Source organism: Oncorhynchus kisutch, linkage group LG7 (genome assembly GCF_002021735.2).
Source record: "Oncorhynchus kisutch isolate 150728-3 linkage group LG7, Okis_V2, whole genome shotgun sequence".
Lineage (NCBI taxonomy): Eukaryota > Metazoa > Chordata > Actinopteri > Salmoniformes > Salmonidae > Oncorhynchus > Oncorhynchus kisutch.
The window spans coordinates 2,792,572-2,808,823 of NC_034180.2; the positions used below are offsets into that span (position 1 = coordinate 2,792,572).

A 16,252-nucleotide genomic window follows, 5' to 3' on the forward strand; every position below is an offset into this window, starting at 1 on the left:
CCTCTCTCTCTCTGCCCTCTCTCTCTCCTGCCCTCTCTCTCTCCTGCCCTCTCTCTCTCCTGCCTCTCTCTCTCTGCCCTCTCTCTCTCCTGCCCTCTCTCTCTCCTGCCCTCTCTCTCTCCTGCCCTCTCTCTCTCCTGCCCTCTCTCTCTCCTGCCCTCTCTCTCTCCTGCCCTCTCTCTCTCCTGCCCTCTCTCTCTCTCTGCCCTCTCTCTCTCCTGCCCTCTCTCTCTCCTGCCCTCTCTCTCTCCTGCCCTCTCTCTCTCCTGCCCTCTCACGCTGTCCTTTGTCTGTGATTATGGAAAATCTCACGGTCGTCACACACCAGTGACAATGCAGTCTGCATTTTACAGCTTTCACGTAATACGAGTATAAATTAAACATACCCACGCGAACAGGAACCTGCCTTGAGTTGTCGCACAACCCCCACAAACCAGACAACACGCCAAGGACATCCTCGGTTATTCATTTCCCTTCATTCAAAACGAAGTGCGGTTATGTGGTTACTGTGATGCATTTATTTACATAAAAACAGCATGTTTTCCATCCAGATGCAGCTTGTCGAGTGGTTGAGTAAATCACATGACCGTAGCCTCGCTGCAGAGGGGGTCTTCCGCCGTCCTTTAAATGTACAGAATATAGAGACTTCATCAGATACGGACCAGCGCCCCTGAAGAAGATTGGCCTTGCCAGTGGCCCCACATAATCACATGCCTATATGTCATAACATTGTAGTATTGGCAAGTATATAGGTGACCTATGCCCAGCAAATTTCCAACATCACACGCCTTTATAAACGTCAGCTGGGAATTGAATGAAGAGGGTGACTCTGAAGACAGGTCCTCTTGTACATTAGCCTGAGCAAAACGTCCCAGAGCTAGCTAACGGAACAGTTGAGTCACTTTGACCTTCAGCTGAACACCCACGGACACTAATCAACCTCTAACACGGTTCCACAGTGAGTGTACTGCTGGAAATGATGACTACTATCGCCCTACTGTGTGTCCTTGTTGAACGCCGATGTCAAGATGGTGATTTTCTGGCCAGGACTCTGATAGTAAAAGTTCTGAGAGAGGTTCAGTGTGAATGTGTTTTGGTTGGTGTGTACACACTTAATTCCAACTGAATATACAATTATATTAAACACAACATAAGTAATTGTGATATCAGAGCAATTAGGATATTTGTTTACGGATCATTTGTTTGGGGCTTGAGAGTGTCTTCAATTAAATAATATTATATAGGAAGTTATGTTGACCAGCTCTCGTTGTGTTATCTCTGGAGGTTATTCGAGCCAGGACAGTACCGGTATCAGGATATTTTTTCCATGACAAAAATGAAAACACGACACAACCAAACTCTTTGGTCCTTTAAAAACCTGCTGTATGTAACATATTGTACTACAGCTTAGAAAATAAATACATGCGACTCTGGACGACATCATGATGCTCGTTTCCAACATTAGAGCTGATTTCTAAACCAGTTCAACTCGCTTTGTGTTGTGTTCCCTTACCTTCATACTAATGAGTATCACCATACTGGTATGGTCCCGGCGCTAGAGTTTACACAGTACACACACAGTGCACTCTGGGCCAGAAGAGGCTGTCTCAGTGGTTGGCTGCCATGTCTGGCACCCTGAGTTACACTTCAGTGGCACCGTTTTAGACGAGAAGTCACACTCTAGTTGTGGGGTCAGCACCCTGTTCGCCTGCCACAGATTTGTTGGAGTGTCAATGAGAGAGTTAGCGCTGTAAGCTAGCGGGCTAGCCATGGTTTATTGCTATATTGGTGTACCGTGTTGCTGCTGTGGGAAGAGAGGGAGAGGCTGCCTGCCTGTTGGTTCAAAGTGAAGGGAGGATGAATAATGAATGAAAGTAGAGCGAGAAAAACACAAACACACTCCCGATTTTTAAGGGCTTTCTCAGACTTTAAAGTGGAGCACTTCATATAGCTTTCAGTGGGATCCCAGTCCTGGAGATGAAAGACTGCTGGGTTCAGCAACTCAACTTGACTGAATAGTACTTACTTACCACACAGCCCTGCTGTTGAATGGAACACAAATAACAGCGTCAATAATGTCAGAGGATTATACCTTTTGCTGATGCTAATGGACTTTAATTGAATTGGATTCAACATCCCAGTTAAGAGCTTTAATGATTCTGTGTGATAACGTGGATTAATTCATGTCCAGCAGGGGATTTTAAGGATGGAAAAGACAAATAATATTATAACAAATAATACGCAGAAAAACGTCACGTCAACTCTGTGTGTGTGTGTGTGTTACATCACCTCTCTGAGCATGGGGTCGGTGATGGAGCTGAGGTTGATGGTCCCTTCATAGGTCAGGTAGTAGAAGACGTTGAGAGACCTGGTGGCCTCAGGACCCTGCTGCTTGTAGCCAAAGATCAGGTCGATCCACTGGTGCAGCTGGCACGACACAAACTCACTCTCCAGAGCCTGGGAAGACAGGAGGAGAGGAGGAGCCATGGTTAGAGGGGATTGGGCTAAATGAAAGGGTTATTGAGCAGAGTGAGGCAGCGAGGACTCATGGTTAGAGGGGATTTGGATAGATAGAGTGGTACAAGAGGATCCCAAGATTATATCAATAATAGGAGGTAGGGAATCCTTGCAAATAATTGATTGAAGTTGATGTCACTCATAAGCCACAGAACCAAGGGTGGGATTAGACAAAGTCAAATGATTATTTATATAGGTCTACTGAAGCATTATGTACAGTAGACCTGCTAAACTGCAAGACTGCAAATTATGTTGGCCACTAATTGTTGGAATTCCAGAACCCTTACTCAACTCCCCCAACCCCCACAAAAAGCTGCCACTCAAAGCAGAACTTGTTCAAAGTCATTTCAATAGCAGATAGCAGCACTGACTATCATCTGCATAATGAAGAAAATGCTCCAAGAGACTCCAATGCTAATCGTGTGAAAACACTCCATTCTTGTAGAACGTTGGGGACTCATTTTGGACTCGTCTTCCCCTTTCGTGGGACGACGAGACGAGATAATGTATATAGCGGTGCTTTGGAATGTCTCTGTCTCACCATAACAGTGAGATACAAGCTGTTTTTCTACTCATTAGCTGGCAAAGAAGGGAAAACATTTATGGTTTCTCATAAAAAGAGCGATTGTGTTAATTTCTGGAAAAGCTGTCGGCACGGCAACAACAAAGGCCTCTAAACGCATTCCAAATTAGAATGAGGAGGCCTTGATTGTCATTGCTGCCTTGTGGCACATTAATTCTGTGACAAAACATTAAACCGGTACACTTAAATGGCAATTTATATCATTTAAATGTTTACAGCCGGGGCTGGCCCATCACTCACTTAAATGTGACTTTCTGACAGCTAATTTTCCTTCTAATACTCTCTCACTCTCTTAATTATAACTTTCAATCAGGGAGGAACGGCAGAGAGAGAGAGAAAGCGAGAGAGAAAATAGAGAGAAAGGAAGAGATGGGGAAAGAAAGGGAGTGCAACAAGAATGAGATTCAGAGAGAGAGAGAGAGAGGAGGTGGTGAGCGAGAAAAAGAGAGAGCGAACAGCTCGACGCCTGCTGCCTGTATGCCATCATGACATCTCCCCCTGACGGGGTGATCGAGCCTCAGCCTGATGGTAAACTGTGAAAGCTCTTGTATAATGACTTTATGAGCCGTGGAAACAACATCAATAAATTGGTCGGTGTCAAGGAGAGAGAGAAAAGGCCCTGGGGCGGCAGAGCACTGAAAGGTCTCTGGGTTTTAATGTGGCACTGGGTCTGCGTCCTAAATGTGACCATGTCCTTCCTACCTACATATATATATATATATAGTGCCCTATGGGCCCGGGTCAAAATGAGTGCACTAACTAGGGAGTAAAGTACCAACATTGGGATGCAAGCTGGGAAGTGGAGTGGAGGAAGAACACGATTAAAATGAGGACATATATAAGTTATATAAGTGCATAACAAATTGTGTGAAGAGGTTACACTTCATGGTTCTTTTTTGTAAATGTTCAACAATTATACTTCCGCAATTATAGTTTGGCAACCTGGAAACATGGTGAAATTAGTAGCCACAGAAAGCGCAATTATTTTCCCCCTTTAAAACACACAATCAAATATGAGAGAATATCAATGTTTTGGGAGTAATTATTAACAATAAGACCAAACAGAGCACCCCTGGAACAGAGCACCCCTGGAACAGGGCACCCCTGGAACAGAGCACCCCTGGAACAGAGCACCCCTGGAACAGAGCACCCCAGGAACAGGGCACCCCTGAAACAGGGCACCCCTGGAACAGAGCACCCCTGGAACAGAGCACCCCAGGAACAGAGCACCCCTGGAACAGAGCACCCCAGGAACAGGGCACCCCTGGAACAGGGCACCCCTGGAACAGGGCACCCCTGGAACAGAGCACCCCTGGAACAGGGCACCCCAGGAACAGGGCACCCCAGGAACAGAGCACCCCAGGAACAGAGCACCCCAGGAACAGGGCACCCCAGGAACAGAGCACCCCTGGAACAGAGCACCCCTGGAACAGAGCACCCCTGGAACAGGGCACCCCAGGAACAGGGCACCCCAGGAACAGGGCACCCCTGGAACAGAGCACCCCAGGAACAGAGCGCCCCAGGAACAGAGCGCCCCTGGAACAGAGCGCCCCTGGAACAGAGCGCCCCTGGAACAGAGCGCCCCTGGAACAGAGCGCCCCTGGAACAGAGCGCCCCTGGAACAGAGCGCCCCTGGAACAGAGCGCCCCAGGAACAGAGCGCCCCAGGAACAGAGCACCCCTGGAACAGAGCACCCCTGGAACAGAACACCCCTGGAACAGAGCACCCCTGGAACAGAGCACCCCTGGAACAGAGCACCCCTGGAACAGAGCACCCCTGGAACAGAGCACCCCTGGAACAGAGCACCCCTGGAACAGAGCACCCCTGGAACAGAGCACCCCTGGAACAGAGCACCCCTGGAACAGAGCACCCCTGGAACAGAGCACCCCTGGAACAGAGCACCCCTGGAACAGAGCACCCCAGTCCAGGCTTCTTGTCTGCATTTCCTCTGACATAAAGACACTTATGTTAATACGTTTAAAGCTCTGTGTCAGAGAGTGATTCATTTTATTAGAGCTACATGTCTATTAGAATCCAGGACAGGCCTCTTAATGACAAGCTGACTGGGGGCCGATGGGGGACCGGTGTGTGTGTGTGTGACAGAGAGAGAGCAGTTCATTATGCGCTAGGCCTGACCTTTGACGGGGCCCTGCTCCCTCTGTTTCTAAACTAATGCAGAGTCTGATGGCCATTTAATGTGCGTTGCAATCTCCTGTCAATCAAGGCAGGGAAACAAAGAACAGCCTGTGTTATTGCAGCACCCTCTCCAGAGGCCCGCCTTTATGGTAATGAGGTTCTAGCATTTGGGGAAAGGGGAATAGTATTGTGCGTGTGCGTCTGTCTCTGACTGAGATGCAATCGTTTGGTAGTGCCTAGAAATCCCCTCTCTCATCAGTGATTCAGGGAGCGTTTGGTAGTGCCTGCGGAGGTATAGTGAACTAGCTCTGTGGTGTGTCTTTCAAAGCCTCTCAGTCTGTGCTGCTAAAAGAGAGGCACATTGGCAATTCACCCTGTGTTTGATCAACAAGCAAAACGGTTGTGGGGGAACCATCTCTTTATTTTATTTTTTAAATTGTGTGTGTGTTTGTGTGTGTGTGTGTGTGTGTGTGTGTGTGGAGGGGGGGGCAGTGTATTTTACAATAATTCTCTTTTGTTTGATTTTAATTCCATCCTTCAGCCTACCCTCAACTGTGCTGTGATGTTTGACAACGTTTCTGTTGTCAAAGTTTCTACAGATAAATTAAAGATTACAATTTTTGCGAAAAGTATTGTTATATTAAAAACCCTTCTTTGTTAAGTTAAGATAAAGCTCTTTCTGCCACCAAACCTTCATCTAAAAACCATTCCTCGTCAGAGGCAGGAATCTTGCGTAGACTAGAGAGAGCCAGAAGTGTTGCGTAGACTAGAGAGAGCCAGAAGTGTTGCGTAGACTAGAGAGAGCCAGAAGTGTTGCGTAGACTAGAGAGAGCCAGAAGTGTTGCGTAGACTAGAGAGAGCCAGAAGTGTTGCGTAGACTAGAGAGAGCCAGAAGTGTTGCGTAGACTAGAGAGAGCCAGAAGTGTTGCGTAGACTAGAGAGAGCCAGAAGTGTTGCGTAGACTAGAGAGAGACAGAAGTGTTGCGTAGACTAGAGAGAGACAGAAGTGTTGCGTAGACTAGAGAGACAGAAGTGTTGAGTAGACTAGAGAGAGCCAGAAGTGTTGCGTAGACTAGAGAGAGCCAGAAGTGTTGCGTAGACTAGAGAGAGCCAGAAGTGTTGCGTAGACTAGAGAGCCAGAAGTGTTGCGTAGACTAGAGAGAGCCAGAAGTGTTGCGTAGACTAGAGAGAGCCAGAAGTGTTGCGTAGACTAGAGAGAGCCAGAAGTGTTGCGTAGACTAGAGAGAGCCAGACGTGTTGCGTAGACTAGAGAGAGAGAAGTGTTGCGTAGACTAGAGAGAGAGAAGTGTTGCTTAGACTAGAGAGAGAAGTGTTGTGTAGACTAGAGAGAAGTGTTGTGTAGACTAGAGAGAGAGAAGTGTGTGTAGACTAGAGCGAGATAAGTGTTGTGTAGACTAGAGAGAGATAAGTGTTGTGTAGACTAGAGAGAGAGAAGTGTTGTGTAGACTAGGAGAGAGAAGTGTTGTGTAGACTAGAGAGAGAGAGAAGTGTTGTGTAGACTAGAGAGAGAGAAGTGTTGTGTAGACTAGAGAGAGAGAAGTGTTGTGTAGACTAGAGAGAGAAGTGTTGTGTAGACTAGATAGAGAAGTGTTGTGTAGACTAGATAGAGAGAAGTGTTGTGTAGACTAGGAGAGAGGAGTGTTGTGTAGACTAGAGAGCCAGAAGTGTTTGTGTAGACTAGAGAGCGCCAGAAGTGTTGTGTAGACTAGAGAGAGCCAGAAGTGTGTGTAGACTAGAGAGCGCCAGAAGTGTTGTGTAGACTAGAGAGAGCCAGAAGTGTTGTGTAGACTAGAGAGCAGAATCCCTGAGGAGAGATCCAGATCCACTAAGGGAGATCCAGCAGGCAGCAGGGTTATTGATGGGCCAATTAGCAGCCACTGTCTGTTTCATCCTGTTCCAACCGGGAATCCTCTGATAATTCCATGAATAATTTAGCATGCCTTTATGTAATGCCTGGCAGGGGGTGGATGGCACCCAAATATCACTACACTACTGTTATCAGGAGGTTTCTATCACTACACTACTGTTATCAGGAGGTTTCTATCACTACACTACTGTTATCAGGAGGTTTCTATCACTACACTACTGTTATCAGGAGGTTTCTATCACTACACTACTGTTATCAGGAGGTTTCTATCACTACACTACTGTTATCAGGAGGTTTCTATCACTACACTACTGTTATCAGGAGGTTTCTATCACTACACTACTGTTGTCAGGAGGTTTCTATCACCACACTACTGTTATCAGGAGGTTTCTATCACTACACTACTGTTGTCAGGAGGTTTCTATCACTACACTACTGTTATCAGGAGGTTTCTATCACTACACTACTGTTGTCAGGAGGTTTCTATCACTATACTACTGTTGTCAGGAGGTTTCTATCACTACACTACTGTTGTCAGGAGGTTTCTATCACTACACTACTGTTGTCAGGAGGTTTCTATCACTACACTACTGTTGTCAGGAGGTTTCTATCACCACACTACTGTTATCAGGAGGTTTCTATCACCACACTACTGTTATCAGGAGGTTTCTATCACTACACTACTGTTATCAGGAGGTTTCTATCACTACACTACTGTTATCAGGAGGTTTCTATCACTACACTACTGTTATCAGGAGGTTTCTATCACCACACTACTGTTATCAGGAGGTTTCTATCACTACACTACTGTTATCAGGAGGTTTCTATCACTACACTACTGTTGTCAGGAGGTTTCTATCACTACACTACTGTTATCAGGAGGTTTCTATCACTACACTACTGTTATCAGGAGGTTTCTATCACTACACTACTGTTATCAGGAGGTTTCTATCACTACACTACTGTTATCAGGAGGTTTCTATCACTACACTACTGTTGTCAGGAGGTTTCTATCACCACACTACTGTTATCAGGAGGTTTCTATCACTACACTACTGTTATCAGGAGGTTTCTATCACTACACTACTGTTATCAGGAGGTTTCTATCACTACACTACTGTTATCAGGAGGTTTCTATCACTACACTACTGTTGTCAGGAGGTTTCTATCACTACACTACTGTTATCAGGAGGTTTCTATCACTACACTACTGTTATCAGGAGGTTTCTATCACTACACTACTGTTGTCAGGAGGTTTCTATCACTACACTACTGTTATCAGGAGGTTTCTATCACTACACTACTGTTATCAGGAGGTTTCTATCACTACACTACTGTTATCAGGAGGTTTCTATCACTACACTACTGTTGTCAGGAGGTTTCTATCACCACACTACTGTTGTCAGGAGGTTTCTATCACTACACTACTGTTATCAGGAGGTTTCTATCACTACACTACTGTTATCAGGAGGTTCTATCACTACACTACTGTTGTCAGGAGGTTTCTATCACTACACTACTGTTATCAGGAGGTTTCTATCACTACACTACTGTTATCAGGAGGTTTCTATCACTACACTACTGTTGTCAGGAGGTTTCTATCACTACACTACTGTTGTCAGGAGGTTTCTATCACCACACTACTGTTGTCAGGAGGTTTCTATCACTACACTACTGTTGTCAGGAGGTTTCTATCACTACACTACTGTTGTCAGGAGGTTTCTATCACTACACTACTGTTGTCATGAGGTTTCTATCACTACACTACTGTTATCAGGAGGTTTCTATCACTACACTACTGTTGTCAGGAGGTTTCTATCACTACACTACTGTTGTCAGGAGGTTTCTATCACTACACTACTTTTATCAGGAGGTTTCTATCACTACACTACTGTTGTCAGGAGGTTTCTTTCACTACACTACTTTTATCAGGAGGTTTCTATCACTACACTACTGTTATCAGGATGTTTCTATCACTACACTACTGTTATCAGGAGGTTTCTATCACTACACTACTGTTGTCATGAGGTTTCTATCACTACACTACTGTTATCAGGAGGTTTCTATCACTACACTACTGTATCAGGAGGTTTCTATCACTACACTACTGTTATCAGGAGGTTTCTATCACCAACTGCTGTGTATCGTCAAAGGTTTAGAGTTCCCATTGTTGCCAACTGAGAATTGTTTGTCGCCTAGTCATGTGTAAAGCTTCAAATGCCAGACATTTCACATTTTTATAGCGGTGAATTTTCACCAATAATATCTATATTTTTAAATCTGTCTCTAAATGACACAAAACATTCTATGAATAGATTTCTGGGGGGAGAAAAGTGGGGTGTAATTTCCCCCGGCTCTCATTTTAGCGATCCTGTATTCTTCAAGTTCCTCTGTCTGGGTTGTGATGTTGGTTCCAATGAAAACACAGGATTTGGTAACAGTGACGGCACGCCATGCTCACGTTTCCTCTACGGCTGTCTGATGTTACAGAGAGGGGAGCGGGGCTACCTTCATATACACAGAGGCGGCCGGTGTGTGTGTGTGTGTGTGTGTGTGAGTCTGTGTCCAAGCTTACAGTAGTGTGTGTGCGTGCGTGCATGTGTTCGGTGGGTGACCTGTTCTGACCAAAAAACCCTTTGACTAATAGTGTGTTGAGACTGTGTTACGGTCCAGGTCGGGTCAGCCAATATCTGCCAGACTTCCTGTGCTGCTGAACTGGGCCGTGTGTGAGCCGCTCACAGCTTCCTGCCGCATGGGATTCTGGGAGCTCTTAGGATATGACTGCAGCCTTCCCGTTGACAGACGTCCAGAGGGAGAGACCAGGTTCAGCCGCCGTTCGATCCTTAACTCTCCCAAATGAATTGAATCATTTTGAAAAATGATAAAAACGTAATGTTTACCAAAGACATGTTACTTTGCTATCTGTTACAATGTAGAGGCTCTATCATCTTTCCCATTAGCGACAGACACATTTCTTCCTACCTACAGTCCAGAATAGGCTAAGAGTGGTAAAACTAGGACAGTGGGACTGACCACCAACCAGTGACATACAAGTAACTGCCAAAATAATGGAAACACTTGAGTAAATGAGGGATAACGAAGTATAATGAACTCAGGTGCTTCCACACAGGTGTGGTTTCTGAGTTAATTTCAGCAATTAATTAACATCCCATCATGCTTAGGGTCATGTATAAAATGCCCAGTTGCCTGTTATTTTGTCTACCATGTCTAGAAGAGATGTCAGTGACCTTGAAAGAGGTTTCTCAAAGGAGCATAGAGGGTTTTAAAGGGTGTGTGTGTTTGATTATCCTTTATTTAACCTTTATATAACTAGGCAAGTCAGTTAAGAACAAATTCGGCCTACCCCAGCAAAACCCTAACCAGGACAACGCTGGGACAATTGTGCGCCACCCTATGGGACTCCCAATCACGGCCGGTTGTGATACAGCCTGGAATCAAACCAGGGTCTGTAGTGACGCCTCTAGCGCTGAGATGCAGTGCTTTAGACCGCTGCGCCACTCGGGTTATAGGGTTAGGTTTAGGGAAAATATTCATTTGAATGGTAATCCAGTGCTTGGTCCCCACATGGAGAGTAAAACAAACATGTGTGTGTCTCAGTCACCAGGACTCAACCCAAATAAACACGAGATTCTGGAGCGGTGCCTAAGACAGCGTTTTCCACCACCACCTTCAACAAAACCAGAACGGTGTCACATCCCTCCAACAGAATTCCAGACACTTGTAGAATCTATGCCAAGGTGTATTGCAACTGTTCTGGCTCGTGGTGCCCAACACCCTTTAAGACTTTATTTGGTGTTTCCTTTATTTTGGCAGTTACATGTACATTGTCCATACATTGAACTTTATAGGGGTGGATTTCACTTCTCTTAATGGGGTTTCCTCTTCCTTACCAGGCCCTAAAAAANAGAGAAAAGAAAGAAATGGGGAAAGAATGAGATTCAGACAGAGAGAGAGAGAGAGGAGAAGAGAGAGAAAGAAAAGAAATGGGGAAAGAATGAGATTCAGACAGAGAGAGAGAGAGAGAGAAAGACAGAGAGGACAGAGAGAGACAGAGAGAGACAGAGAGAGACAGACAGACAGAGAGACAGAGACAGACAGAGACAGACAGAGAGACAGAGAGACAGAGAGAGAAATGGGGGCAAGAATGAGATTCAGACAGAGAGAGAGAGAGAGGAGGTGAGCGAGAAAAAGAGAAGCGAGCAGCTAGATGTCTACTGCCTGTCTGCCATCATGACATCTCCCCCTGACGGGGTGATCGAGCCTCAGCCTGATGGTAAACTGTGGAAAGCTCTTGTATAATGACTTTATGAGCCGTGGAAACAACATCAATAAATTGGTCGGTGTCAAAGAGAGAGAGAAAAGGCCCTGGGGCGGCAGAGCATTGAAAGGTCTCTGGGTTTTAATGTGGAACTGGGTCTGCGTCCTAAATGTGACCATGTTCACTATATACATATATCGCCCTATGGGCCCGGGTCAAAATGAGTGCACTAACTAGGGAATACAGTACCAACATTGGGATGCAAGCTGGGAAGTGGAGTGGAGGGAAGAACACTATTTAAATGAGGACTGGGAACATTTGTTATATAAGTGCACAACAAATTGTGTGAATAGGTTTATGGTTATTATACGTCATGGTTCTTTTTGTAAATGTTCAACAATTATACTTCCGCAATTATAGTTGGCAACCTGGAAACATGGCTGAAATTAGTAGCCACAGAAAGCGCAATTATTTTCCCCCTTTTAAAACACAATAAAATATGAGAGAATATCAATGTTTTGGGAGTAATTATAACAATAAGACCAAACAGAGCACCCCTGGAACAGAGCCCCCCTGGAACAGAGCGCCCCAGGAACAGAGCGCCCCAGGACAGAGCGCCCCAGGAACAGAGCGCCCAGGAACAGAGCGCCCCAGGCACAGAGCGCCCCTGGACAGAGCGCCCCTGGAACAGAGCGCCCCTGGGAACAGAGCGCCCCTGGAACAGAGCCACCCCTGGAACAGAGCACCCCTGGAACAGAGCACCCCTGGAACAGCAGCACCCCTGGAACAGCACAGCACCCCTGGAACAGAGCACCAGAGCACCCCTGGAACAGAGCACCAGAGCACCCCTGGAACAGAGCACCAAGCACCCGTGGAACAGGCACCAGAGCACCCCTGGAACAGAGCACCAGAGCACCCCTGGAACAGAGCACCAGAGCACCCCTGGAACAGAGCACCAGAGCACCCCTGGAACAGAGCACCAGAGCACCCCTGGAACAGAGCACCAGAGCACCCCTGGAACAGAGCACCAGAGCACCCCTGGAAACAGAGCACCAGAGCACCCTGGAACAGAGCACCCCAGTCCAGGCTTCTTGTCTGCATTTCCTCTGACATAAAACACACTTATGTTAATCGTTTAAAGCTCTGTGTCAGAGAGTGATTCATTTTATTAGAGCTACATGTCTATTAGAATCCCAGGACAGGCCTCTTAATGACAAGCTGACTGGGGGCCGATGTGGGACCGGTGTGTATGTGTGACAGAGAGAGAGCAGTTCATTATGCGCTAGGCCTGACCTTTGACGGGCCCTGCTCCCTCTGTTTCTAAACTAATGCAGAGTCTGATGGCCATTTAATGCGTGCTGCAATCTCCTGTCAATCAAGGCAGGGAAACAAAGAACAGCCTGTGTTATTACAGCACCCTCTCCAGAGGCCCGCCTTTATGGTAATGAGGATCTAGCATTTGGGGAAAGGGAGAGGGGAATAGTATTGTGTGTGTCTGTCTCTGACTGAGATGCAATCGTTTGGTAGTGCCTAGAAATCCCCTCTCTCATCAGTGATTCAGGGAGCGTTTGGTAGTGCCTGCGGAGGTATAGTGAACTAGCTCTGTGGTGTGTCTTTCAAAGCCTCTCAGTCTGTGCTGCTAAAAGAGAGGCCCATTGGCAATTCTACCCTGTGTTCTCCCAGACATGTTTGATCAACAAGCAAAATGGTTGTGGGAGAACCATCTCTTTAATATATTTTTTATAAAAATAAAAAAAATTGTGTGTGTGGGGGGGGGCAGTGTATTTTACAATAGTTCTCTTTTGTTTGATTTTAATCCCATCCTTCAGCTGCCCTCAACCCCCCTTTGCCATATATTAGCAACTGTGCTGTGATGTTTGACAACGTTTCTGAACCTTTCTATTCTCTTAGTTTCTACAGATAGTTAATTAAAGATGACCATTTTTGCTAAAAGTATTATATTAAAAACCCTTCTTGGTTAAGATAAAGATCTTTCAGCCACCAAGCCTTCATCTAAAAAACATTATTTGTCAGAGCCAGAAGTCTTGCGTAGACTAGAGAGAGCCAGAAGTCTTGTGTAGACTAGAGAGCCAGAAGTCTTGTGTAGACTAGAGAGCCAGAAGTGTTGTGTAGACTAGAGAGCCAGAAGTGTTGTGTAGACTAGAGAGCCAGAAGTGTTGTGTAGACTAGAGAGCCAGAAGTGTTGTGTAGACTAGAGAGCCAGAAGTGTTGTGTAGACTAGAGAGCCAGAAGTATTATGTAGACTAGAGAGAGCCAGAAGTCTTGTGTAGACTACAGAGAAATAAGTGTTGTGTAGACTAGAGAGCCAGAAGTCTTGTGTAGACTAGAGAGCCAGAAGTGTTGTGTAGACTAGAGAGCCAGAAGTGTTGTGTAGATTAGAGAGAGAGAAGTGTTGTGTAGGCTAGAGAGAGCCAGAAGTGTTGTGTAGACTAGAGAGCCAGAAGTGTTGTGTAGACTAGAGAGCCAGAAGTGTTGTGTAGACTAGAGAGCCAGAAGTGTTGTGTAGACTAGAGAGCCAGAAGTGTTGTGTAGACTAGAGAGCCAGAAGTATTATGTAGACTAGAGAGAGACAGAAGTATTGTGTAGACTAGAGAGAGACAGAAGTATTGTGTAGACTACAGAGACAGAAGTATTGTGTAGACTACAGAGAAATAAGTGTTGTGTAGACTAGAGAGCCAGAAGTCTTGTGTAGACTAGAGAGCCAGAAGTGTGTAGACTAGAGAGCCAGAAGTGTTGTGTAGACTAGAGAGCCAGAAGTGTTGTGTAGACTAGAGAGCCAGAAGTGTTGTGTAGACTAGAGAGCCAGAAGTGTTGTGTAGACTAGAGAGCCAGAAGTAGTGTGTAGACTAGAGAGCCAGAAGTGTTGTGTAGACTAGAGAGCCAGGAGTGTTGTGTAGACTAGAGAGCCAGAAGTGTTGTGTAGACTAGAGAGCAGAAGTGTTGTGTAGACTAGAGAGCCAGAAGTGTTGTGTAGACTAGAGAGCCAGAAGTATTGTGTAGACTAGAGAGAGACAGAAGTATTGTGTAGACTACAGAGAAATAAGTGTTGTGTAGACTAGAGAGCCAGAAGTCTTGTGTAGATTAGAGAGAGAGAAGTGTTGTGTAGGCTAGAGAGAGCCAGAAGTCTTGTGTAGACTAGAGAGAGCCAGAAGTGTTTGTGTAGATTAGAGAGATAAGTGTTGTGTAGGCTAGAGAGAGAAGTGTTGTGTAGGCAAGAGAGAGCCATAAGTGTTGTGTAGACTAGAGAGAGCCAGAAGTGTTGTGTAGACTAGAGAAAGAGAAGTGTTGTGTAGACTAGAGAGAGAGAGAAGTGTTGTGTAGACTAGAGAGAGGACAGATGTGTCGTGTAGACTAGAGAGAGCCAGATGTGTTGTGTAGACTAGAGAGAGCCAGAAAGTGTTGTGTAGACTAGAGAGAGCCAGAAGTGTTGTGTAGACTAGAGAGAGCCAGAAGTGTTGTGTAGACTAGAGAGAGCCAGAAGTGTTGTGTAGACTAGAGAGATAAGTGTTGTGTAGGCTAGAGAGAGAAGTGTTGTGTAGGCAAGAGAGAGCCATAAGTGTTGTGTAGACTAGAGAGAGCCAGAAGTGTTGTGTAGACTAGAGAAAGAGAAGTGTTGTGTAGACTAGAGAGAGAGAGAAGTGTTGTGTAGACTAGAGAGAGCCAGATGTGTCGTGTAGACTAGAGAGAGCCAGATGTGTTGTGTAGACTAGAGAGAGCCAGAAGTGTTGTGTAGACTAGAGAGAGCCAGAAGTGTTGTGTAGACTAGAGAGAGCCAGAAGTGTTGTGTAGACTAGAGAGAGCCAGAAGTGTTGTGTAGACTAGAGAGAGCCAGAAGTCTTGTGTAGACTAGAGAGAGCCAGAAGTCTTGTGTAGACTAGAGAGCCAGAAGTGTGTAGACTAGAGAGCCAGAAGTGTTGTGTAGACTAGAGAGCCAGAAGTGTTGTGTAGACTAGAGAGCCAGAAGTGTTGTGTAGACTAGAGAGCCAGAAGTGTTGTGTAGACTAGAGAGCCAGAAGTATTGTGTAGACTAGAGAGAGACAGAAGTATTGTGTAGACTACAGAGAAATAAGTGTTGTGTAGACTAGAGAGCCAGAAGTCTTGTGTAGACTAGAGAGACAGAAGTGTTGTGTAGATTAGAGAGAAGTGTTGTGTAGACTAGAGAGAGAGAAGTGTTGTGTAGGCTAGAGAGAGAAGTGTTGTGTAGGCTAGAGAGCCAGAAGTAGTGTGTAGACTAGAGAGCCAGAAGTGTTGTGTAGACTAGAGAGCCAGGAGTGTTGTGTAGACTAGAGAGCCAGAAGTGTTGTGTTAGACTAGAGAGCCAGAAGTGTATGTGTAGGACTAGAGAGCCAGAAGTGTTGTGTAGACTAGAGAGCAGAAGTATTGTGTAGACTAGAGAGAGACAGAAGTATGTGTAGACTACAGAGAAATAAGTGTTGTGTAGACTAGAGAGCCAGAAGTCTTGTGTAGATTAGAGAGAGAGAAGTGTTGTGTAGGCTAGAGAGAGCCAGAAGTCTTGTGTTAGACTAGAGAGAGCCAGAAGTGTTGTGTAGATTAGAGAGATAAGTGTTGTGTAGGCTAGAGAGAGAAGTGTTGTGTAGGCAAGAGAGAGCCATAATTGTTGTGTAGACTAGAGAGAGCCAGAAGTGTTGTGTAGACTAGAGAAAGAGAAGTGTTGTGTAGACTAGAGAGAGAGAGAAGTGTTGTGTAGACTAGAGAGAGACAGATGTGTCGTGTAGACTAGAGAGAGCCAGATGTGTTGGTAGACTAGAGAGAGCCAGAAGTGTTGTGTAAGACTAGAGAGAGCCAGAAGTGTTGTGTAGACTAGAGA

General features: G+C 45.6%; 1 protein-coding gene across 6 annotated transcripts in view; it reads right to left on the reverse strand.

The window, feature by feature from the left end:
• The window catches only part of lrba (LPS responsive beige-like anchor protein), a 343,066-nt gene that overhangs the window by 56,547 nt on the left and 270,267 nt on the right, over positions 1-16,252 (reverse strand). For all 6 annotated transcript variants that reach the window (XM_031828372.1, XM_031828375.1, XM_031828374.1 and 3 more), the window contains one exon: positions 2,290-2,457. In XM_031828372.1, coding sequence (XP_031684232.1) covers positions 2,290-2,457 — 168 coding nt within the window. The remainder of the gene's footprint in view (positions 1-2,289; positions 2,458-16,252) is intronic.